General features: G+C 37.0%; 2 protein-coding genes across 4 annotated transcripts; both read right to left on the bottom strand.

Moving 5' to 3' along the window:
* Positions 1-22: 22 nt before the first annotated feature.
* On the bottom strand, positions 23-8,319 carry LOC122008249 (peptidyl-prolyl cis-trans isomerase CYP21-4-like). 2 transcript variants are annotated; one of them, XM_042563914.1, is made up of 8 exons: positions 8,142-8,319; positions 6,427-6,587; positions 6,256-6,295; positions 5,984-6,034; positions 3,613-3,698; positions 1,822-1,959; positions 1,563-1,713; positions 23-387 (listed from the first exon to the last, which is right to left on the bottom strand). In XM_042563914.1, the coding sequence occupies exons 2-8, from the start codon at positions 6,576-6,578 to the stop codon at positions 301-303; spliced, it is 705 nt and encodes a 234-aa protein (XP_042419848.1). In that variant the 5' UTR covers positions 6,579-6,587; positions 8,142-8,319; the 3' UTR covers positions 23-300. The 2 variants fall into 2 exon arrangements, with proteins under 2 accessions (XP_042419848.1, XP_042419849.1); XM_042563915.1 differs by lacking the exon at positions 8,142-8,319 and adding an exon at positions 7,935-8,119.
* A 3,460-nt stretch (positions 8,320-11,779) lies between these two features.
* Positions 11,780-16,848, bottom strand: LOC122008248 (probable glucomannan 4-beta-mannosyltransferase 9). Of its 2 annotated transcripts, XM_042563912.1 has the most exons (9): positions 16,118-16,848; positions 15,927-16,025; positions 15,329-15,581; positions 13,656-13,766; positions 13,400-13,536; positions 13,152-13,265; positions 12,873-13,072; positions 12,510-12,701; positions 11,780-12,351 (listed from the first exon to the last, which is right to left on the bottom strand). In XM_042563912.1, exons 1-9 carry the CDS (start codon positions 16,430-16,432, stop codon positions 12,189-12,191), a joined length of 1,584 nt encoding a protein of 527 aa, XP_042419846.1. In that variant the 5' UTR covers positions 16,433-16,848; the 3' UTR covers positions 11,780-12,188. The 2 variants fall into 2 exon arrangements, with proteins under 2 accessions (XP_042419846.1, XP_042419845.1); XM_042563911.1 differs by having other exon boundaries at positions 12,510-13,072.
* Positions 16,849-25,498: the final 8,650 nt, after the last annotated feature.

Here is a 25,498-nt window from a genome sequence, read left to right as displayed (position 1 = left end):
AATATAGAGCATGTACCGAACAAAGTACAAAAAATTGTTACATTTCTAAAAGCAACAAATGATAAAAATTCAATACACATACCGAACATCAGAGGATCCAATTTCTTGGATGCAAATACTGAGGCAACAAAATCCGTGTATAATTGGGAAAGTCTCTGAAAGACCCATTCAAAGAACTACTAATACAACATAAAGCCTGATACTATCCACATTGAGCTATTGATGCCAAAACTTGCTGAGCAGTGAGATGTGAGGCATTGTCAAATTCCAAACTGAACCGAAGAGGAACACAATTTTACTTTAAGCTTCCTGCTTCAGAATGACATTGGTGATGCCGACTGGTGACTTAGGCTGATAGCGTTGGTCAGTATCGACTTTCTCAATTTCCTATGGGAACATAGCAAAACAAATCAAATGGCATAAAAGAACTCATTATTACCTCCACATGGACTTCCAACGCTAAAAATATCCTAAACCTATCCAGAGATGTCAATGGCTATGCCTGGCCAGAACAGCCCAGAATATAAACAAGTTGTATGGGGTCATACAAAAATACACTGGGAACCAACCCAACCTTAGTCCAAAAGCAGAGGTGTCAAATGGGTCAGTGCGCTTGTCTGCCACCTGACCTGACTTGGAATGCTTTGGTCTGTGTCAGACCTATGTTGGACCTAGCATGGCTCATCCCATCTCAATCGAGGCTGGGCTTGCCAAGTATAGCCCAAACTGCTTTATGTTGGGTGAACCCATTTGACACCTCTAAACTTATAAAAAAAAAAATATTGCATTTTATCGTGTTTTATCTAACTGAAACAAATGCAAGAATCTCAAAGAAGCATGCTTATGCTTATAATGCCAAACATTACACACATCAAAGTTAAGGGCAATAAACCCATTCCTGATACTTTCAATAAATAGTATCTCCAGCAGTTTGGAATTTTACAGATCTTGCCATATTGTGAGTTTGTCGCCCTTGTTGTTCCAAGTTGTTAGTAATCTACCTATTTCATGTATGCCTCCAAATATTTTAATTCAGACCCAACTTCTTCCCTGTTTGACCTAATGGTGGGTCATCAAATTCTTGCTCACTTTTAAGCTAACATCAAACCCTTTTCATGGACCTTATGTTGAACCATAATGTGACTAGAGCTAATATGGCATATTTTAATATCAGGTAAAGAAGAAAGATGTATTTCTAGTATGAATCCATATGCCCAAGGAAGCACATCGTAACTCCAAGATGGTGCGATGTGGTCATTTTAAATTTTGTAGGGTAGAATTCACTGAAATATAAATAAATGGTGGTTTTGTTGTATTCTAACTCCAAACGGTTAGAATGTTGCAGAATATCTTACTATACCAGCCAAACATAAATAAATATTTCAGGAAAACCCCACCTAAAAAAGAAAATCCTAATAAACCATTACTTTGATGGAGACAATAATCATATAGATATTAATACAAGACAGTTAATGCCATGCAGCTAAAATAATGTGCTTAGACTAGATTTTTTAGCAACAAATAGCAAATAAGTTGACTAAAACATGGATTTACTTGATTACCTGTACAACTTCTTCGCCCTTGATAACCCGTCCAAAAATAATAAGTTTGTCATTTAGGTCAGAGATTGCTGCTGTCGTTATAAAGAGCTCAAATTCTTTATTGTCCTTGGTAGGCTTTCCAGTTCCAAGCACAAAGGTCTCGTGCTTTCCACTGTTCATATGCAATATTAGATGTTAATCACATTATGAGCTCGGATACAAAGAAACTACAGTAAGAAATCGAAATATGAAGTGCAAATAGAACTGAAAGGTACATAACCTTGTAGCAAGCTGGTGCTGCGATTTCCCTTTCAGTATCCACTCTACTGCAGCTCCAGCCTTCTGTGAATGCCCTCCTTGAATTATATAATTTTTTATTACATGATTGAAAAGCATTCCTTTGAAGTAGCCTTTCTGGCTGCATGAGAAATATACTCTTCATCAGCTTATTAATGAAAACAAGGAGCATGCGGCTTATGGTCAATAGTACACTGTACCACAACTAATATTTGCTTAAAATGTCTCAGCTAGCCATAAGTTATAATTTCTGCAAGATTTGAAATCTATATGTTTCCACTAACCAATCCAATAAATCATCACATTTTGAGCATTTGTTGATGCAGAACTTTCTGATTACATTTTTCATCTTCGAGGAAATAAATTTAACAGTTGACAAAAATAAACTAAACTAAAATATTTATTTTAAATTTTATTTTTTGGGACCGGCCCAACCTCACAAAAATTTTCACCAGCCACTAGGATAAATCCGTGAAACACCAAGTGGCCTGACAATCACAACCGGACTTTCTGAAATTTATGACGCTGACCCCAAATACTCCTATAGGTGCCACTATTGCCTTGTCACTTGCGTTGTGCCCCGAGGGTGGGCAAAGATGCTAAACAAATATTTTAGCATTAACATTAGGGTTTCATTAAAATAAATTTTCACAAACCAAATAATTTTTTCATTAGTCCTGTTTAAGAAGATGAGTATTTAAGAGTAGGTTATTTATTACCATATTAGTCTAAGTTATTTTAGGAATATGTTATTTATTTCCAAGTTTTTGGGTGAAAAGGTCATAGTGGGAGTTTACAAAATAGGGCCCAATCCTCTTGTTAATTCATTTTTCCGCTTAACAAAATTTAGTTTTCCTCTTTGTGAGTTTTGTAAATTTTGGTGCTGTATTATTTACCACCAGACCACCTTTCCTTTCTATACATTATTCAGTGATAAGAAACTTATCGTACCTGAACTCCCTACTTTTAGAATAATTTACTATATTCACTTAATTTTATAGTTAATATCATTGTTGCCTTTTTAGCCTATAAAAGGCACTACCGTTTTTACTATGCCCTGTTTGTTTCACGGAGAGTTTCTGAATTTTTTGAATGGCTACAGTTTTAGGAAAATGACTTCTGTTCCTTCTATAAAAAAGTCATTTTCAAAAACATTTATATTCTCTAATGACCAAAACTAAATTCTCCATTCATGATTTTCCATTGCACCAATAATTAGAAAATCCAAAAACATATTTTTCTAGAAAATATTTTCTGGTGAAACAAATGGAGCATCAACTATAATCAACAGAGTTATTATCTGTTGCAAAAAAACTGAATCATAGACTATGCTAGATACTTTGTAACAAAACCATATCTGTAGAAGCAAGAGGTTGCCTGTCTCATGTCCATAATCCAGCTTATATTGACAGTGGTATTCTTACTCCCTATACTCTTTTTTTTTTTTTTTTCCTTAAAGAACTTTCAGTTTAAACATTACATTATACAAATATTTCCCTTTTTTATCTTGCAATCATCAGTTTGTTCATCCAACTTTCAGTTTAAACATTACATTATACAAATATTTCCCTTTTTTATCTTGCAATCATCAGTTTGTTCATCCTCAATATCAAATCCAGAATTTTTAGGATCTCCATGCATATGGAAAAGTTCTCATATTTTATTGTGCTATGTTTATTTTCCATCCAATTTCTTCCACGAGCATTAAATACTCCTAGCTTGTTGTCCAGAAAATTTCAAAATGCTAAAATAGTAAGTTAAAAAAAATGCTTACCACAAATTAACAAACTTATCTACGACATCACGAGAGGAATCCTTGTCAAGTTCAATAGTTATTGGACCCTTTCCGGTAATCAGAATCTATTTCATAACAGAGAAGATAAATTTCAGCATCCGGGTCTCTATATACATTGAACAAAGCATAATGAAGAGAAAAATAAATACCTAATCCATATAGACAAAGAAGTAGAATGCAATCAAGGCAATCAGATAAACTGAATTACTCAGTCCAGATGGTCAGAAGGTTTACAAATAACAGATTTCAATGGAAGTCATATATTAAATTCCATTGCATTGATAGACTGCCATTAAAATTTCCCTAGTCCCTAAGAATAAGGATATACAATTAGCAAACTATGATTAGTAAAAAAGTTAAATAACAACTAATTGGCAAAGTTTTTTGCAGCAAGGAAAAAGCAAAGCTTAAAAGATAATCAAGGAGGAGGCGGCTTAACATCTTTTTCTAGTAATGCTATAGGCCGTTTGCACATTGTCCTTTTTTGGGGACAAAATGGAGAGCAATTAACTTCATAATCAAAGATTCACAAGTATATCAACAAAGTGCAAAAAGTATTCCTCAATCCAAGTAGTGCCAAACCAAGAAATATTGAATTTTGACATAAGATGATACTTATCAGTCTGTTAAAATAGAAACAATCCATATAGCTACAACATGCTAGGTTTTCTCTCAAAATCAAACCAGAATATAGCTGTCTCTGAAGTTAATACGAAAAAATCCATAAGTCACTGTCCCAAGTCATGCTACTCTCACATACTATGTTTTTAACACATTCGATTCATACATAAACTGTCCTGAGTCATGTTAGACACTAGAAATAACCTATGTTACTTGAACTTGAGATCAATTATTCGAAGGAGTGCCGATTCAAGCATCTAACATGGATGTTTTAAAAGTCTTTAATGTTATCAAGAAAAGGATGTCGAGTGTCTACTCAAAGTGTCAATATCTAGCATGGGTATGAATGAGGTAGACAAAGACTCCAAGCATATGAGGATAAAGCTACTGTATCCAAGAATTTCAAAATCACTTCCCAGTTTACTAAATGGTGAATATTCATAGTAATATCAATTACACTACACTTTCCAACTTTTATAAATAAATACAAATCCAATTAGTCTCACATCGCCACTGCATTAACATTAGTCTGCATGTTTGCTACATGAAATTGTCCGTATTGGTTCTCTTTTTGCAACATAGCTCATATTTGGGTCCAAGATATGGTGAAAACTTATTGAAAATTGACAGTATTCCTTGTAAACTGTTCATGGGCATGTAATAATGGACATCATAAGTGGTTTTTTGGGAGTGGTATTTATTTTCATGTATTCATTACTTGTAATTGATAATTTTAAACAAAACTAATTTTCTTCTTACTACACCTCCTATAGTTCATTGATTATGCATTCAGTTGAATAAGTGGATAAATACACAATATGGATTGCTGATCTAAGTTTGTGATATCACAAAATTATGAAAGAAAAAACTTGCATTATCAAGGAATAAAAAAAGAGATGGGAGCCTTTTTATTGACTTCATAATAACTTGATTTCAACAACTCATGCAAAATATAATAGGTAGGATGACAATAATAAAATTATAAATAAATAGAAGTATATTCTAGATTAAGTAGATATAAATTAAAATAAAATTACAATTTAGAACCAGATCTGACTTATTGTATCAACGGATTTATCTTAAAAATCAACTATTTTTATTTGCATCATGTGTTCTATCAGGTTCTTGCATAAATAGCTTGTTTGAGTCACTAAGTCTAATCTAGAATATAACTATATGAATAACCCTACTAAAAGGGAAAATGCTATAATACATCTCACAATTGCATTAGCTTGATCAAAACCATGACTTCATGTCTGGGTAAGATTTTTAGTAAACAACATCCTTAATGCATGAGTGGAAGGATTTAATGGTAGAACACCGTAAATTATATGGTTCATGATAACAACACATAAACCAACCCCAGATGGTTAGAACTAATGCACTTGATGTTAATGTTGAAATGATACTAACATACAGTTTCATTAAATACCAATCAACTGGATAATTACATTGAATATAATTTGCATATGTTTGATAAAATGGGGTGTCATAAGATACTCTATTGTTAGTTGGCACATTGTATGACTTTATACAGTAGTTCTCACTCGTCAAACAAAAGAACATACTATTTCATACATGTCTAAAGATGAACATGTAAACTAGTAGATGAAATCACATGAAGTAAGACACACTCTCACATTTTGAAAAATAAACAAAATAACTTTTACAAGATGAGGAGAATTTAAAATAAATACAAACTTCTCAAAACAAATTTGCAGAAACTTACAGCATAATTAGGTAGACCAGATCTTGTTGATTCTCCAAATGTTTCTAGATGCTACAAGAAATGAACAAACAGAATATGTGGATTACAATATCAAATCCTGGTTATGTTTTCTTGTTTTCATTGAAAAAATGATTTCAAGTAACTGAAATATCATTAAAAAAATGTAGAAAATTCTGAAAGATCAAAAATAAGGTAAGGAGTGTAGGGAAAAAAGAAGCAAAATAATTGATTTATGAAATATTTGAAGAAATGTAAAAGCACGTTGAATATACCTCAATATCTTCCATCCCAGTGCCAATTCCATTGCTTAGCCTTCAACAAAATTAGTCAATGTTAGAATCTTTACAAACATTAAACAGCATAATATGAGGAAAACTAAATAAAAATAAACCAGTAGTAAGAGAACTCATGCATGCAAGAAAATAGGATGAAGAAAGGCTTACCTGTAATGCCAATGCCTATAAGTAGCATACAAGGATAGTATGACCAGAACAATAATAATGTTGCAAATAATGATGGTACTAAGACTTATTCGGGATGGTGCCTTCTTCTTTTTACTCTGAAGTAGCAGTGCTTGTGGTTTAATTTTTGCCATGAAGTGCTTCTACAAAACAAAAAAATCATCTTTGAGCCGAAACACAAAAGAGCAAAACCATTGTTGATTTGCAAGGCCCAAATAAGTCAATGATCGATCTGAGTTGGGAACACTAATGTTGATTTGTTAAAAAAAAAAATATGACATGGGAAGTTTAAAGGTATCACCCATTTGAACTGGAATTTCTACTGTTATATATGTAATTTGTTATGTATAAAAAAATGAAGACAATTACATTATTTGCACTTACAAGAATTATATTCTACAATGGTTCTAGAATTGCATAGCATCTCAATAAACATTGTGGAAGACAATTATTTCATTGATCGAACTTATAACTAAACAAATAACTCTAGAAGCATTAAGGTCAGCAAAATTAAAATTCTCCATCCTAGTGCAGTTAATGTCAAGAAAATTAATGCACATGTAAAATACATACTACAAGGGCTATTGTAGATTTTTTTTTTTAAAAAAAAACGAACATCCATGCATGACTGTGACTGCAACAAAGTATTACAGATTTTATAGCGAAAATCACATGTTACATGTCACAAGTGAGATATAAGCTTGTCGTAGTTCAGCAGACCATCATAACTTCAAAGCTTAAATGCATATAAAGTGGGTAATGAGTTAAAATATCACTAATTGCTTCTCTTTAAGAATTCAACAGGCTAATCTTTGTAGAACATAGCTTAATATGGTTAAACAAACCTAAATGGAAAAAAAAAGGGATACACATACCTGGATTCCTCAAAATATCAATGACTAAGGTTGGAATTCTCTTATCTACAAACATCTATCTATTGCATAGACATTTGGCATACAATAGATAAAAATCGCAACTTCATAGAAATATTTTTCTTAAGGAAAAAATTGCAACTTCACAAAAATACTTTCCTTTAAGAGAAAAAGAAAGAAAGAAAAATCTTATGTTGATCTATAATATACACAGCCTCACCATGCTCCTTAATTGAAAATCCATACGATCACAATAGCAAAGGAACAAAAACTTAGGTTGACAATATTACATCACGAAAAGCAATATCAGGAGGGAAAAAAAAAACACGTCCATGAATCCCAGCTGTTGACTTCCCTTTTCTCAACTGAGAGATAGACAGAAACACACGTCACATTAAGATCACATATATCAAACGGAAGATAGAAGCTATCTAGTCTTCTTCCTTTTCCTTCCCAGATTACTTTTCAACCCGACCCTTGCCTCTAAACCTAACAAAACATACTGTTCATACTGCCTCTGCTCATTTAAAAAAAAAAAAATTGAGAAGAAAATAACAAGGAATCGCCGCTAGAATCGAATAGCATGAGCCGAGCAACAGATTTGGTAACACCACATACCCGGAGCGTTCAATTAAACAAGCAGTATTCGAATTCGAGTGGAAGAAGCAACGGCAGCAGCAAAACCGATGCCAATTACGAGAAATAAGGGCGTGGATTTCAAGACAAGAGCAACTAGATTGGCTTGTCCGATCCAAAAACAAAGACAGGCTAAAGAACCGGTTTAACGACGAGCACAGAGGAAGTGATTGAAAGAGAAACACTTACAACTTTAGCACGGCTTGAACAACTGTTCTTCGCTTGCCCTTCCGATCCTTATGCTGCTTCCTAGATCTGTCGAGGAAAAGAAGACGAGGGGAAGGAGAAGTTGCGTTTGCTTGCGTCGTAAGGATTTTGATTTCCGATCGCATCAGGTGAAAGGTCGTGGGGGAGATTGCTCGCATCCTCGATCTGATCGTGTAAACGGGCTCGGCCCATTTACCGTCAACGTGGGGTCAATCGAAATCCAATCGATCTAAAATTTAAACTATTTCGATTTTTCATCCGAAAATTTTGGATCGGATCGCCAAAGCCCTTGGATCCGACCCGCATTCCGGCAACGGATCAGGCAACGCAGAGGCGCATCGCCCCCGACCTCGACGCCGTAGCCACCCGATCGAGGCAGGTAATCGCCAGGATCCCGACAGAAACAGTCCGTGCCTCTCTCACCGACGTCGACTATGAAAGGGGACTCCTCTCTTGCTCACTGTCGCTCAATACGAGTTAGCAAAGGATCATTTTACTTTAGTCCTATTTTCTTTTTCTGTTTTTCTATTTTCAAACCCTAACTTGATGGATTTTCTTTTGAAGTGTTAACGTCAATTTGTTTCTTCAATGATCAACGCATAGTGTCTGTTTTAGTTGGCATCCGTTATTCATCCAATTTCCAGTGATTAATTTTGAAGTTATCGACTTGATCTAAAAAATTTCTATGGGAAATTATCTCTTAATTTATCGAAATTAGAACTCGATCCTTATATGTCTGAAAAATTAAAAATATGTCCTATTGTTATATCATTACTCTAGAGGCATGTGAAGTATTTTTTTTAGTTGGCATGTATCCAGCTTAAGTTAACTAATCTTGGAGTAGTGATCAGTTCAGCCCAATGAAAATTTTCTATCATCTACCAGGATAAATGAAAAACACTCACAATGAATGACTCATTAGCCTAACGTTTTTAGATCAATCATCTATTAAGAAAAATTCATCAATCAACCACTCATTAAGAAAAAAATTATCTATTAATTCGCTGAATCTATGATTCAATCCATAGATGTTTAGTGATGTGGTGATATTAAGATGAGGACATGCAGGTACTTTGGTCTTTCTATTGTTATGAGGCTTTTTAGAGAAGGGGTGAGCGTCGAGGAAAAAGGGATTTTGGCAGTTCTTAGGGCATCCACTCCTTCGGAGCTCCCACTGTTGATGTGGCAATAGGAAGAAGCTCTCTCCCATAGTGGGAGGGAGCTTCTTCCCCATTTGGGAAGGAGCGGCTCCATAGGTCTCCAAGCTCTCTCCCATAGTGGGAGGGAGCTTCTTCCCCATTTGAGAAGGAGCGGCTCCATAGGTATGGAGACCTATGGAGTCGCTCTTTCACCCTTTTTTTTTTTTAATTAAAATAAGTTTTTTTAATTTAAATGTAATATTTAAAATGTTTTTTAATTTAAATATAATATTAGAAATGTTTTTTTTAATTTAAATATAATATTAGAAATATTTTTTTAATTAGGACAGAGATATATATGGTGTGGAGGTTTAAAAAAAGTAGGACCCATGAAAGAGTTATTGAAAGGTTTTTTTGATAGTGGAAAGATATGTGAGGTTTTTTACTTTTGATGTGGCTCGGATATGGCAACGAAGGAGCTCTCTAAGAGGTCCAACGACTGTGGATGCTCTTAGTTTCCACCATCGGACTCAGCTGCCACCGTCGCCAAGCACACATGGTCATCTCTCCCTCTCCACGTCGACGCCATCGCGAGCAGCCTCCTCTTCTTCCTCTCCACGTGGATGTTGCCGACTCCTCCCCCTTTTCCCTCTCCACGCCAACACCATCACAAGCAGCCTCCTCTTCTTCCTCTCCACGCGGATGTTGCTGGCTCATCCCCCCCGTTCTCCTCTTCATACCGCCGCCAGTGCCACGTCTCTCTTTCGGCACGCTTGGGCCTCTCTCGTCGCCTTCGCCCTCAGTTGACGTTGCATCTAGCGGTCGCCGTCGCATTCAGCGATTGCCACGGCCTCCAGTGGCCAATCACCCCCCCCCCCCCCTTGTTGTCTGGCCGACCACGCTGCCCCAGCATCTCCTGTCTTTTAATCCAACTAGTCGGCAACCGCCATCTCCTTTCTCGTGTTGGCAGCCCTCTGTTGGCTGACTTTGCGACCCCATGCCGCCTACTCCGTTCGGCTCCTTGTGGTTACTACATTCAGCCTTCGAGCTATTGTTATATTTAAAGTCTGCGTGTCATGTTCCGACCTTCGAGTTGCTGTTGTATTCCAGTTTATGTGCTGTTGTCATATTCCGGCCTGCATGCCTTTGCCATATTCTGGCCTGCGTGCCTCTACCATATTCCGACCTATGTGTCACTGCTATATTTCAACTTGCGTGTTGCTGTCGCATCCCACTCTGCGCCATCGCCTCCGAATCCATGTCACATCTGGTTCTGTGTCGTCATCTCTTCCAGATCACGACGACTCGATAAACGTCACGACTAACTCACCGATCTATTAGAAAATACCCTTGGGCTAAGGTACTTTTTCTATACTTATTCTCTATGCACTTCATTATTCTACTATTTATTCGACTCTATATATTTTTAGGACCTATTTCGAGCATCGAGGTACGGGATCGAGACAACTTGATCGTTGTCTGTAGGTAGCGTTGACCAGAGACCTTCTGATGACTTGATTAACATAAAAGACAGCTCATCATACCCTTTCCTTCTGGGTCACGGCAATTCGGTCAAAATTTCAACCACATCATTCTGACCGTGCCATCTTCTCAGCTTCCGAATGGGATTACCTAAAAAATTGAGAAGATGCCCTGCTATTACATCATTATCCTGAGAACAGCTAAAGATCTTATTGGGAAAAAAAATTGTTATCACCCACTCAAAAGAATCCAATATCACCGACTCACTACATGTTAAACATCTTATTGAATCATGAGGAACTTGGTATGATGTGAATGTAACTTTGTTTTCTAATCAAAAGATAAGTTACTAAATCTTTACTTTGCTGATTTCATGTAGATAGAGCAAAATATGGGCATGCACTTTGAAAGGGAAAGGTGAGAATTGCATAAGCTGGGCCGTGCTAGTGTTGTTAAAAAAAAAATAAAGGAACAAGAAATGTCAAATTGCTCAACTTCAGAAGAAGAATTTTTCCTTCTTACGTGGATCCAATTTTGCATGGTGCATTAGAACTTGGTTTTGTGTTCAAAATTGGTTCACGTCAAGATTAGCATTGTCATAAACCCTACCAACCAGTATGTCTCTCCTCTATCATAAACCTTGATTGGCATTGCCATGTGGTTTACAGATTGTATGATTGGTATATCAAGGTATCTATGCTTCTCAGATATATTTTAGGTGATAGATTAAGACAGAACCCATTCAAAAGCTGTGTCAAATGTAGAAGTGAGTGCAAACCATGTCGATTGTTGATGCTAGAATGTTTCATACAATAAAAAGATCTTGGGCAAAAATCGAAAGAGTGCCCCTTTTTATTTGAAATTGTCAAACTGGCTGCAAAATATGCAGTACTGAAACACAAAAAGGGATTTCATTTACCAAAATGAGAGAATACTAAATGACATCTTGCGAGAATGATTACAACATCTTCATATTTGAGGATAAAACACATCAATAGCTAAAAATTAACTGGATGTTCCCAGCTGGCTTCTTTGGGCTTGTTCTGGATACAACAATACAAAGGAATATAAGGGAAATTCAATAATTATAAATAAACTAGAATTGCTAGCTTGCACACATCACAAAGCTAAATCTTATCTCTCTCTCAACTGCCGTTGCCTTAGCTTCTGCAGAAGAGATTCAGGCCCTTCTATCTATTACATTTGGGTAGACAATAATATTTATACTGACTCACTATTCACACAAGGCTCCTATTAGATAGAAGTCTGCCTTCAAATATGATGAGTGGTTCTTTTCTTAAGTGAATGGTTTCAGACAGGTGCTTGAGCTGATGCAAACCCGTGTATTGGATATAATACTGACGTAATGTATATTGAAAGCAGTTGGTCGTATAAGGAGTTATGACCATTAGGATTGTGGAACAAAGGTGCCAACATAACCAAATCCGACAATTATGAATGCGATCGCTTGAAGATAGAGGTAGATGTAGTAATGGTTTTTCCCATGGGCCAGGTCATAGCACCCGCAGAAGAAAAGATATAACCCAGTACAGAGCTCCATTAGATGCAATCTGTTTTTGAGGACAAGAAAAGGATCATATCAATGTGATATTATTCGTGCGAAGCTTCTCCTCAAAATGTTGCAGACTTTGCTTCTAAGATTTTTAGAATTAAGCAAAGCAATCAGATAAACTGAGTGCATGAGATGGAATGGAAGAACTGTGATTACCTGTCACCAATTCTAAGCCGTGGCTTCCTAGCTGCTTTAGATTTTGTCTTCATAATATCTCCAAGCTTTTCGGTCACCACCCATTCATTGACTTTCCCTCCTGCTTCCAAGAGGCCACTTAAGGTTGCTTTTGTTCTATGCAGAGACATGACATTCTCAAAAAGGATCCAGAACATCAGCAAATGAAAAGACCTGCGACAATTGATCGAGTGATGGATCTTTAAATTTAGCCAAAGAGGGGACAAGAATTGTGCCTTTATTTGATGATTAAGGAGTTTTTCATCTCCGTGATCATCAAATAAGTTGGCAAGACTAACAAAACAGCAAAATGAAGATATATAACTCTTTGAGTTCTTCTCATACCTTGGTGTTCCAACTGAATTCAGCAGAGTAATGATTGAAGGAATGTACACTAAACCCCACTTTGGTATTTGTACTTCAGGAATGAAGACTGTCATTGGTATAACAATGCAGTAAAATATGAAGGTCACAATATGACCTACAATCTTTCTGATAAAGAAAAAACTGTATATGACGTAGATCTTTGTCCAGAGAGTCACTTTCTGTATTGATATAGGATTTTGATCAAAATCTATAGAAAAAATAAGTGTTTTGCAGTTGCAATATTGAAAGGCAAGTGACCTTATTTTTGCATATTTCCATCACCATTTTCCTGAACAAGTTTGCTGGGCCACAGGACCATCTGTGTTGCTGATGGCGGAAGGCCTTGAAGGTGCTTGGTAGTTCACTTTTGACCTTCACATGTTCAATAAAATTCATGAAATGGATTAGGGTATTATCATAGCGAATCAGTAGTAAAACTTCTGATTTAGTTCATGCTTAGTATCGCATTTGATATTTTCTTAACTAATCTCAGTTAATGTATATACCTCGAGGTCTTTAAGGAATATATATTTCCATCCCTTGAGGCTTGCTCGAACAGACAAATCCATGTCCTCTACGGTCGTCCGGTCCTTCCAACCTCCAGCCTCATTGACAGCAGAAATCCGCCATACCCCAGCAGTTCCTGTGAGAAAATCGGTTCAAGCATTTGGAACAAATCTCTACACCACTCTTACAGCGCAATGATCTGCACCTTAGCCTACTTCATTGATTTAATTACTTCAAGGTGCGTCTAGAACTAACCATTGAAGCCGAAGAAGCCATAGGTGGAGGATCCCACTTGCTGCTCAACAAAGAAATGGTAATCCAAAGACATCTCCTGCATCCTTGTCATCATATTTTCATCCGCGTTTACTGCAGTGAAATCAATTGCATCCAAGGATGGTAAGCAATGTACTGTTCTAAATATTTTTATTTTTTTATCTAATTATTATCTCCTGCAACTAAGAAAATAAGTTTGGATGTGGGAACAAGTTGCCCTGTTTGTTGCAGACTGGATTAGATGAATCAAATTCAGAAAAGAAAATAGAGGCAGTAAATTGTAGTGTCGGTGGCATGAAAACAAAAAAAAGTGGAGACAATTAGCTACGATGTGTTAGCAGCGAGTATAATTGCACATGGGAAAAGCAGAAAGAAGAGGGAAGGTAAAACTTAAAGCCGATTTCGGCAGTACCAAAGCTAAAAGATATGTTCGACCTTTACTTATTTAATCTTCCTATCTAAAGTTGTGGGAATCAGACGACAGTTGTTATCTAGCTGCTACTTTTTTTGTGTGCTTTCTTCCTCTTGCTAGCAGAAGAACAGGTAAGGAAGGAAAACCTGAAATGAGAAAAATTATTGGGGAGGAAGGAACAGGACTGAAGAATTATTTATCACAAGCTGTTGTCACCGGAAATATATGCATGTGATGTGTCAGTACCTCATAATACTGGAATCTTTCTTACCCTTTCGTAAAATAAAATTCTTACTGTGGTTGCACCTCCCATTTATGAAGTGTGCTTCTTTTAGATCCGGAGCTAAAACTTTTCATGTGATCTTGGATCTGTAATCACTCATTGCCCTTTAGAATCGATGCACACGTTTCAAAAGAAAACAATGTTTGCCTAACATGTGATTTTGATTAAGGTCCACTAAGAATCTAACGAGACAATGATAGTGATGAAATTAAGGCACAAAAAAAAATGAAAAAGAAACATGAATCTCACCAACTAAGTCTATTATGTGGGGCTTATGACCTACTCCACAAAATTAGAACCTCGGCTGTACGGTTGTCTACAAATATGCAGATCATAATTATCCATGACTCCTCGATGATCTTGTATTTTGTAGGTCCTTAAGCATCATGCAACTTTAACAATTCAAGTCCTCTCCTACTCAATCTACTCTCAAAATACTTATGTAAGAACAAAAAAGAAGAAAATTACTATTTTTTTCTGGGTAAAAGTGACATATTAATAAACGTACGGAATTTCTAAAACTAGTGATCAAGGATTCAGAATCCATAACTATGTTTTACAACTACGACGAAAAATAACTTTGCATTAAATAATAATCTAATACAAAGGAGGCCACCGACACAGTTGCTTGATCTAACTCTGAGCTACTACTCTGCCTCTCTCGTATAGAGGCAACTACTCGAGGGACCACTTCCCGCTCCATGTCTCTGCTCACGGCCCTTTCCTATCATCTAAAAGACAAATCTACGTACTCAGTTTCTTCTCCTCATGCAGTAAAACATCAATGTTTTCACCGAATTGAGGAATCAGGCCAAACTTTTCTGAGATAATTTAAACTTCTCTAAGATAATCTCATCAGAAAATTTACTTTTTGCCTTGATTTGGTCAGTGCTATTCTCTCTCGGTGTTGAAAAATTACATTTTTGCATAACATAAGAGAAGGGAAGGGAGGGATCATACCGAAAGTCCAGCGGCCCTGGACGAGGGCGACCTTGGGGTTGTGGATGAGGAAGGGGATGGTGCGGAGGAGGAAGTCGGGCTCGGGCTGGAAGTCGGCGTCGAAGATCACAACGTACTCGCACTCCTTCACGTAGCCATGCTTGAGCCCCTGCCGGAGCGCGCCGGCCTTGTAACCCACCCTGTCATCACGGATAGCATACTTTATGTTGACCCCCTTGTTCGCCCACTTCCGGCACTCTATCTGCACCAGCTCCTGCCATGTAACCACCAACCAGCCATAGCGTTGTCAGATCCATTGCAAGTGCATGCCAAAGTTGTGATTTTTCTCGCAGCGCAGTCACTAACGATTACTATTTATTTTTCTAACCAGATGAGCTAAATTGTGGGGAGGATGAATTTTTTTTTTTTTTCACCAGAATATGTCGGTGCCAAGCAGGAAATGGTCAAATTAGGCACAACAAGTGGATGTGTTAATTCGCAAAGAGGGAAAATAATTACAGCAGTTTCAAAAAAAACTGACATTATTGGAGAGATCTATTCGTCTTTCGGGAATCGAAAAATAATAATAATGGACTTTGAAATCAGTTTGATCTCGTACCTTAATGGAGTCGTCGGTGGAATCGTCGAGCACTTGGATGATGATGCGATCCGAAGGCCATGAGAGCCCACAAGCAGCTCCGATCGAGAGCTGGTAGACCTGAAATTTCAAAGAAAATTAAGACGCGCGGGTCGCGGAAGTGGCGGCGAAATTTAGGGCGGGGACTTTAGGCGACCGAAGGCGGAACGGACCTCTTTCTCGTTGTACATTGGGATTTGGATGAGCACCATGGGGTAGGCGGAGGTGCCGAGCTCGGCGTCGTCGCCCATCGGCTCCCACTTGTATTGAGTCTCCGGGCGGCGGCCAAGGAGCCGAACGGTGGTGATCACGACGGCCATGTAGACCTTCTCGACGAACAGCATCACCGACAGGGTCAGGCAGATGTACACCGCCAGCTGCAACAGAGGCACGATCACCGGCGCCTTCACCTGCTGCCACGCCATCCACATCTGCTCCCGCGCCTGGATCACGCCCGGAAACATCGACGCCGTAGAAACCCTATCCATCTCCGCCTCAAAAGAGGACTTATCGAGCAATGGGGCTAAAAATCACGAAAAGTGGATCGGCGCAGGACTGGCACAGTCCTCGCAGAGACAGGAACAAGATCGGCGACAAAGAAGGGACACAAAGTCGTCGTTCAGGTGGAAAATTCTCACACTCTGTCAGCTGCTCCACACACCATTAATGAGGGAGAAAAGGGCCTCCTTTTCGCTCACGAAACCCACCAAAACCAACAGAGCAACAAGCATCAGGGGAAGCAGAGCTCACCAGATCCGGAGAACAAACGCCGGAAAAAGGACAGTGAAGTGCTTGCGCAATCGATCCCCGGCCTTGTTCCTCTCTCTTCTCTTCTCCCCAAGCAATGCGAGCTCAGGGATCAGCGAGGGAGGGAGCGAGGCACACTGAGGAGGGAGAGAAGCCCGGGCATATGACACAAGGCTTCTGAGCACTGCCCTTAAATAAACCGCCTCGTTAACACAAAGTTTAGTAGTTTAATTACCGGCCATTTCGTTAATCATACCGGTTCATTTACTGCTAAATCACCAGAAATATTACACATTATATTTTAGTCCCTCTAGTTTAGGAAATATCAAATTTCACCCGTACTTTTTTAGTTTGTCACCTACCACTTCTTTAATGCGAGTTTACGTATAATTTTAGATGGAAATAATTTACAAAAATAGAAAAATAAATAAATCTTACCATCATCGTTTTAAAAATATATTTATTAATTTATTTAATATGATAGTACCATTTTATTTTATTGTAAGAAGAATATTCCCAAGCATCTCAAAGGTCCAATTTCTTGGTGAGAAGTTGAAAATAATGTGAAACCGCATTCACCATCCCTAAATAATTTATTTAATTATTACCAAAATACTTGTAATGCCAGTATCATTCTCCAATTTCATAGAAAAACAAATGAAATTTGTTTGTCCGATTGCTATTTTAGACCAAACCTAATTTTTCCTTTCTCTAGAAACTAATTAATATCATGTTTAATAAAAATAAGATAGAAAAAAGGATAAGAATTAAATCATTTATTTATTCATTATAGTTGTAGTGATTCTCATTCCTAATTTTGACATTCCAACAAAAACAGTTCATTAATGTTTTATTTTACAAATACATCTTTATTTTTTATACATTTTAGAGAAAAACCGTACTTACGTTCTTTAATAGTGTATTAAAGGATATGGGTTGATTCTTATAAATTGATAATCTGATATTTATTTACCATACATTTAATATCTATGTATTTATATTTACCTCCTTCTATACTCGTAGTACTAGCACTAAGGGATTGTTAAGGTAGTGGATCTATCTTTTTTAATAGTGTATTAAATGTTGATGTGATCATACTCGGGTCAAGGTTGATCAAGTTGACTAACCTTGGATTAACTTGAGTTTGAATTACGATATTTGACAATATGTGAGAGGAAAGTTAAGTAGGACAGGAGAGAACCAGATACTTAATTGGGAAAACTCTAACTGAGTTTAATAAGGAAAAGTCCTAATAAGAGATTAGACAACAGAAAGTTATAACTTAAAGTTAGAACAGAAAATTCTAACTGAAGTTAGGTAACAGAAAGCTTTAGCTAGAGGTTAAGCAACAGAAAATTCTAAGAAGGAGGTGAAAAGTCTACCAAGTAACTAGTTTTAATCGGAGGTTAGGTAAAAAAAAGTCCAATGGGAAAGTTGGCAAGAGAAAAATCCAAGTAGATCAGGGAGAACCAAATATTTGGTGAGAAAGTCCAAGTGAGTCAAAGGTTGATCAGACACTGGATGATTGAAGTCTAACGAAAAGTTAGCAAGGTTAGAACCGGACACTAGGTAAAGAAACTCTGGTAGGTCAAGGTTGATCGAATGCTAAGCAACCGAAGTCCCAACGAGTTATGGATGACTTTAGGGTTGGGCAAAGGAACCCAGAACTTGGGTTCAGAGTTTATGGTTGGGCAAATGACTAACTCAATTGATTAACCTAATGTCAATTGATTAAGCTAATCGATTGGGAGTCTTTTTTGCGAGAGTACAATGAGAGCCGGAATCGATTGATCAATCAATTGGCTTAGGCCAATTGATTGAAACAATTGATTATAGTGTTTTTGCGAAGAGAACATAAGGTTGCTAAATTGATTGACTTAATTGATTCAGCAACTCCAATCGATTGGAGTGTTTTTCGCGAGAATAGAACGTTTTTGAATCGATTGAGTCAATCGATTAAAAGCTGTCAATCGACCTGTATAACTCACCGATTGATTGGATGGATGATAAGAGTTGTTTTGCAGATTTTGAACGGTTGAGTTGACGTGATAATCGATTAGGGATTAGGTCAATTGATTAAAAGACATCGAAAACCCCTAAAAAAAGGGATTTTCATGTAGTTTCTTCAACATCCATTCTTGAGAAATTACAAACGAAGTGCTCTTACATTCCCAACCGATCAAAAAATATTTCCAAGCAATAAGAAAGCGCTCAAAGTAAAATTCATGTAAAGTTATTTTTATTCATTGTATTTGTTTTTACTTTTATTATATTTTTCGTGTTTAAGATTATTCAAGATTTCACTGCCTCCTCAAAAAATATTTTCATAGTAGAGCGTAAAAGAGAGCCGAATTTTTAGATTAATTATCTTAAAAAGATAAATACCAGTTAAAATCTAAAATATTAATGAAAGAGCTTTTTACCTACAGTTTTCTACTGTCATTTAAGTTCAACCGAAAAGAGCTATTCATCCCTACCTCTTCTTTTTCTTTTTTATTCTTATTATTGTTTTAAAATTTTCAAATAGATTCGTTCATTTATTCTTGACGAAAATTATTGAGGAAACTAAAATTACTACATAATTTAGAGTTATCTTTTATTTCTTGTGTAATAATATTTGTTAGATCGATCGGTGCAATCTCATTCTTTTTTATTAATAATTTATTTTAACTAATAAGAGTTAATTATATTAAAAAATTAATTTACTATAACAAACGATGATTACGTTTATTATGTCTCTCCGAATCCGTCCTTAAATTCCGTGAAGATGTTAAAATTAATTTATTGATGTTTAATCTAATTGGGTTTGATTAGATTTTTTGATGGCTTAAGCACTCAGATAAATTATAAACGTTATAATTTATTAAAATGATAGTGATGAATAAAAATATGTTGGACTATAATAAAAATAATTTATTAATTTAATCGATCTTAGTCTGATAATTTTTTATAGCTAGTAATTAGGTTCAAAACGCCTTTTAAAATAGTTAACGTGAAATATATAATAATGTCTTTATATAAATCAATCAACTATCTTCCTTAATTTAAAGTTTTCTACGAAACTAAATTAGTATAGTTGGAGATGCGAATGAAAAATAACTAAAATGAAATATTTTTAATAAAAAGGATATTTTAAAAAAATGCGCCTTTGCTTGTCGAAAAGTTTGGAAATTTGAGTCCGCTCTTTCCGAAAATGCCAATAATTCCACATTAAAAAATTAAAATAAATAGATGGATTTATTTGGGTGTGCTCTTTATATATTTTATTTTAATTTAATTTAATTTTGGATTTTGCCTGATTATCATATCATAATCTTTTGACTTAGCATCTTTATTAGATTAAAATTAATGGAAAAAATATATTTAAGAAACTTGACCCAATTCAATGACAATATATGAGTCAAATTGACCCATTTAGTAAACTGTCTTTGGAGAAATAAATAATATTTTTTATATTTATATGAATTATTTCCCTGCGCAAATCATGGCGCGTTGCCATTTGCTTTGTCAGTTGTCACTCATCTTGTCACCGTCGTCGACAACCTCCGTCTTTAGTTTTTCAAAAAATGGGAAAAAATTAAAAGGCCATTCTCACCTAAAAATCCAAATGTAAATATTTTCAAATTAATTATTATTTTTTCTATTTAAAAAAAAGTCTAAACCAAATTATAATTTATCTTACTAGCTTATTTTATTTTATCTTATTAAGAATATATACTCTTTACTAATTAATTTCAATAAAGTATAAAATTAAATTATGTTAATATTTTTTCTTTTCATATTAAAAATAAATTTAAAATTTTTTAGTAATTTTTTTAATCTTATATCTTAAGATTGATAACACCATGAGTGAAGAATTTTTTATAAATATTTTGGGTTAGTGACGTTAGAAATTCTACATTTTTTAGGTTTTTGATTAAGATTTATTTTTTTATCAATTTAATATCTGATATAAAAAATTAAATTAAATTTTATGAGGAAGAGTCCGTTAACTTGTTGTTGGAGTTATCGAGTATCGTCCTTATGTTACACTACTGTATGGACTTGACACATCCTCACCAAATCTAATTTATAGATTTGAGCTACTAATCTACGTGTATTTATACATTATATTATATATACAATGCGTGTGCACGGTAGTTAATAAAATATTAAAAATTTCTATACTACTGTTGAGAAAGGTGGAGTATGGCTCCCGTAGGTATAGTCGAATTGATCATTGGGTAGAGTTTGCCACTATAGAGACATAATTCGATTTTTGATAAGTACAAATAATATTTATTATTTCAGATTATCTCGAGCCGCCTAGTTAGGAAGACTGAATAAGTCACTAAGATTGAATAAGTCACTAATTTACTCCTTTTCAGAATAGGTAAGGTGGTCTGTTACCTAAAAGGGCTGTTAAGGTCATTTATCTTAAAGGACCGTTAAAGTGATGGCTATATCTTTTGCTACTATAAAAGGTGAAGCATTCATTATCTTAAAAAAAAAGTGTGAGACATTCACTCTTATTAAAATTTTATTTCACTAGATTACTATTAAGAAAAGTGAGGCATTGCCTATGAATGGCATAAGAGATGACCATATACGAGAGAATGTCTAGAGTCTTAAAAAATAAAATAAATAAAGTGGCATTAGAATTTTGATTAAAGTTCAGACATCACATGTATGATCTATTATACATGAATGATATGGGTGCTGGGCTAACAAATCATCTTTTGCCATATTATAGATGAATAATTAAAAATATAAAACTTTTCCGAATGAGAGGACGGATATAAAAAAGCACTCAGGTAAGATGGGCTGTAACCACTACCAAATACTTTCAATCAATTGGATATTAGTAGGGTTGATCTCCTTTGGGTCAGGTTTTCATTACGTCGATCGACTTCTCGATAGGTCAGATTTTCATCAAGTCGGCTTCTTGATGGGTCAACTCTCCAGATATCGAGCACCATGAAGATCTTTGGTGAAGAAGACTGAAAAGACTTAAGAAAAAATATTATAAGAGGGCTAAGATGAATCTTAGAAAGATCCTTCTGATACTCAAGTCAAACTTTACAAAAAAAAAATGGTTAGAGAAAACAAAAAAGAGATGAATAGTAGATGAGTTATCAAAAAATTAACCCTTGATGTTGTCACATGTTATCTTTAAATAAAAAAGTGAAAGAAGAGTTTGATTATCAAAGGGCGCACCTCTTTCTTCTCTATCGAGAGACGTGCCCTCTCGATGATCGACATTTTAGTAATCATCAAGTCAAATCAAAGTTTATAAATGGGGGTGAACCAAACTTGGATGTGACTTGGATAGACTTAACTTGACTCGAGCTCTGTTTGACTTGACTTGACTTGATCTCAATTCTGACTTTTGACTTGGACTGTGCCATGTGGTCTCTGTTGTTTCTGTCACATCACAAATCTCTCCTCTAAGTCTAGTCGAAGAAGGTTGTAATTCGATTTATTAGACATGTGCTACGTCAACATCAATAGAGTTGATGACATTAGGGTCCATTTGGCCTGTGTTTCGCACTATGCCTCCTTAACTTGTCTGGTAACCCGCAAGAGCTATCTATTGGTCATCAAAATCATGCCTTGGGTGATGAGAGAGAATTTAAGGCAGGTGATACACTATGGATCCCTTATCAGGCATGCACATGAATGCCCCATTACTGAGTTAATGCAAGAATGTGAAAGTCCCGTAAACCGTTGATGTGATCGTCGAGATCGTGTTAATTAAAGTGGGCCACATCCAAGGACTCAAGTGAGTAGTCCGCCTTATTCTGTGCTAGATCAGAAGGCATTAGACGAATGAGCGGGGCTTTAGTAGGGTTAGCTGAAGTCGAGTCTTGGTTATGCATTACCTCTATCCTCCTACTCTGACCTAGTGAGCTTGGAAATACCTCTTGACCACCGAATTTGTATCCCATGGTCATCCCAATGCCCCCATCTGCCCCAGCTGGCTACATCACCTTCTTCTATGGTCAGATGGGCGGCAAAATTTGATTCCCTCTCCCTTTATTCTTTTTAGTACTCCAAGCTAGTTTTGATGTGATCAATCAAGTCAGGTTATGTCCTGTTGGTATTTGACCTTTGTGTCTAAGTGTGTAAGAACTTAGGAGTACAGGAAGTCGAGCGAAAGACACAACTAGCGAAAAGGACGACACGGAAGAGAGCCGATGAGTTTGGTGCGTCTGAGGGACGAGTTGCTGCGGAAGAGTACGCGGGCGGACAAGAAGGAGGCACACGACGATTCTGAGGGACGAGAAGCGGGAGCGGAAGATTGCTCGAAGGCCGGAAGTTAGGTTCGGGTGAGGTCTATTTCGAATGGTTGAGATAACCCAAGCGAGTGGAGTCGGAGCAGAAGACCAGGACCAAGGCGAGCGGAACCGAAGTGGAAGACCAAGACCGAAAGTCAACAGGATGTTAACTTTCTTGGTCCGGGCGCTCGGACCCAGTTCGGGCACCTGGACTCCGCAAACTCCGGGTGCCCGGAACCCTTCCGGGCGCCTAGACTAGGACTTTTATCCAAACTCAACGTGGTACGAGCCGTTGCGATGGGGATAAAATTTTATCCCCCTCCAGATCCCTGGAACCCTTCCAGGCGCCCCAAACAAGGCTATAAATATAGCCTTGATCCCATTAGTCTACAACAATTGGTATACGAGTTTCTTTAAGTGTTCTACTACTTTGTGTGCTTCTAATTCTTATAAGAGGCTTCTCCGCCTATGATGAAAGGATAATTTGAGTAGTGCTTCAGAGTCTTGGATTAACAACCTTCCCGGTTGTAACTAAGTAAAAAATTGGTAACTTCTTTCTTTTTAGTTTATCAATTCTTTTTATACAAGTATGTTATTATTTCAAAAGATCAAGAAAGATTTTTTTCGTTATTATTGTACAAGCAATTTGTCCCATTTTATCGGCCGCACCGGTCCTAACAATTCTTTAGTGAGATTGCAGAGTATTACCAGATTCCTCTATAACAATTTACTTTGAATTCCTTCGCGCCCTTTTCTGGCATGGTCATCATATTTCAATTTTGTTAGATTCCTCTTAGCCCTGTCATTTTTCATTACTTCTTTTATCCCAAAAAGGTGGAAGCCGGGGGCTTTTACTTCACCGCTCAACATTCTTCTCAATTCTTGGAGAAATACCCCACATCCCACAAGTATGAGAAAATCCACTTACCACTCCTTTCACATGGCTAACCGAAGGATAGATAGATATTTCTCCTCAACCCAATTCATGGATACCCTAACCTGCCTACATTTTAATGTCAACCTCTTTCTTATGGAGGGAGGGTCTTCTCTTCCACTTTGGGCCAAGTTCTGGAACCATCTCCATCTGTAATGACTTGTTGATTGCGTCCTGTGTCTTTTAGCATACACCATGTGGTGAACTTTGGTCAACAAGCTATTGGATATATGTGAATAGAGAAAAGGTGAAAGAGGGAAGAAACTTCATTGTGAATAAGACTTTAGTCCCACATTGGGAGTTTTAAGGTATTTTAGTTGGTTTATATTGATTCATATGCTTTGATGATGTGAACAAATGCATGGGGAGAGACTCTCTCTCACGCATGGGTGCGCAGGATGTGCAAATTCAGGGCCCGAATTGCACTAAATCAAGTTGACTCATGTGTGAGTACGACCTGCAAACGCCGAATGTTGGATCAGTCGGGGTAAAATCATTTTGCCACATCCATGTAAACCTTTTTGCTGCTTCTATAACGAGTGCATTAAAGAAAGATTAATGCAGCCGAGTGAAATGCTGACATTTCATAGTTGGCGAATAATGATGATTAATTTATCATTAATGTTTCCCATTGGTCTGAGCTCTTATATAAGGAGGCTATGACCATAGGCAAAATGTTACACACTCAAAAAGTTAAAGCTCTCCACCTATGTTCCCCTTCTCCTCTGTTGAGCATCTCTTACTCCGTGGAGTGCCCGTGATAGCAGTCGGGTACCTCTCAATTCGCCGTGACTATTAGCGCTTGGTGGAAATCATGATTCACCGTTATATCTTGGGAAACAGATGACCCAAGAAAGTCTCGAAGCACAACCAGAGGTGGGGCGAATCTGTTTCAAGGAAACTGTGTATCGCAAGCCTCGGTTCACACATTCGATCGCTCGTATTGCTTGCCCGATTGCAGCGCTTGCCCGACCTCATAACCTGTTTGGCTACTCGTATCGCTTGCCAGGTTACAGTGCCTGATCGGCCTCTCGGTCAGCTTGTCTGCTCGCCCGATCGGCTTTCGCTCGATCTATCTACTCACTCGACCGACCTCTCGCTCAACCTTTCTACTAGCCCGACCAGCCACTCGCTCGGCACGCTTGCCCGACCTATCGTCCTCACTGTCCGTCGGCTGCTCTGTCTGGTCGAACTTGCTCGGCCTTACTACCCGGTCGACCTTTCTGCTGTGCGACTAGACACTGAGTTGATCACTCACCCGTTCGGTCTAACTGCCTGCTCGACCTGTCTGCTTGGTCGACCAATCTATTGCTTGCTCGCCTAGTCCTTCAGTCCGCTCGGACCTTGTTGCTTGGACTCGGAGCTCAGTCTGCACTCAGCAATTAGCAGAAACCAACCCCTGCTCACAGCCTGAGATTATTTGCTCAAGTCATCTCTACAGATAAGTTGAATTTAATTTCATGTAATTTAAATTCGATAAAGTCGTGTCATCGAGTGAATCTAAGTAACAACTCCAACCCTGTAAATGAGGTTGGAATCCAAAATAGTTAGTTGAACTGAGTTTGCCTCGACGATCACTGAGTTCGCACTTGGTTCCATTGTCAATCATTGAACTC

Source organism: Zingiber officinale, chromosome 8A (assembly GCF_018446385.1).
Source record: "Zingiber officinale cultivar Zhangliang chromosome 8A, Zo_v1.1, whole genome shotgun sequence".
In the NCBI taxonomy this organism is placed as follows: domain Eukaryota; kingdom Viridiplantae; phylum Streptophyta; class Magnoliopsida; order Zingiberales; family Zingiberaceae; genus Zingiber; species Zingiber officinale.
The sequence above is the reverse complement of the archived record's forward strand: the minus strand, read 5'-3'. Positions and strand labels throughout refer to the sequence as shown.

Excerpts from the sequence above, each read along its gene's own strand:
- LOC122008249 (XM_042563914.1), bottom strand. The coding sequence starts at position 6,578 with ATGGCAAAAATTAAACCACAAGCACTGCTACTTCAGAGTAAAAAGAAG. Across the intron at positions 6,296-6,426 it reads TATAGGCATTGGCATTACAG|GCTAAGCAATGGAATTGGCA; the intron begins GTAAGCCTTTCT and ends ATTTTGTTGAAG. Across the intron at positions 3,699-5,983 it reads CTGGTCTACCTAATTATGCT|ATTCTGATTACCGGAAAGGG; the intron begins GTAAGTTTCTGC and ends GTTATGAAATAG.
- LOC122008248 (XM_042563911.1), bottom strand. The coding sequence starts at position 16,432 with ATGGATAGGGTTTCTACGGCGTCGATGTTTCCGGGCGTGATCCAGGCG. Across the intron at positions 15,582-15,926 it reads CCACCGACGACTCCATTAAG|GAGCTGGTGCAGATAGAGTG; the intron begins GTACGAGATCAA and ends GTTACATGGCAG. Across the intron at positions 12,352-12,509 it reads CGGCTTAGAATTGGTGACAG|ATTGCATCTAATGGAGCTCT; the intron begins GTAATCACAGTT and ends CCTCAAAAACAG.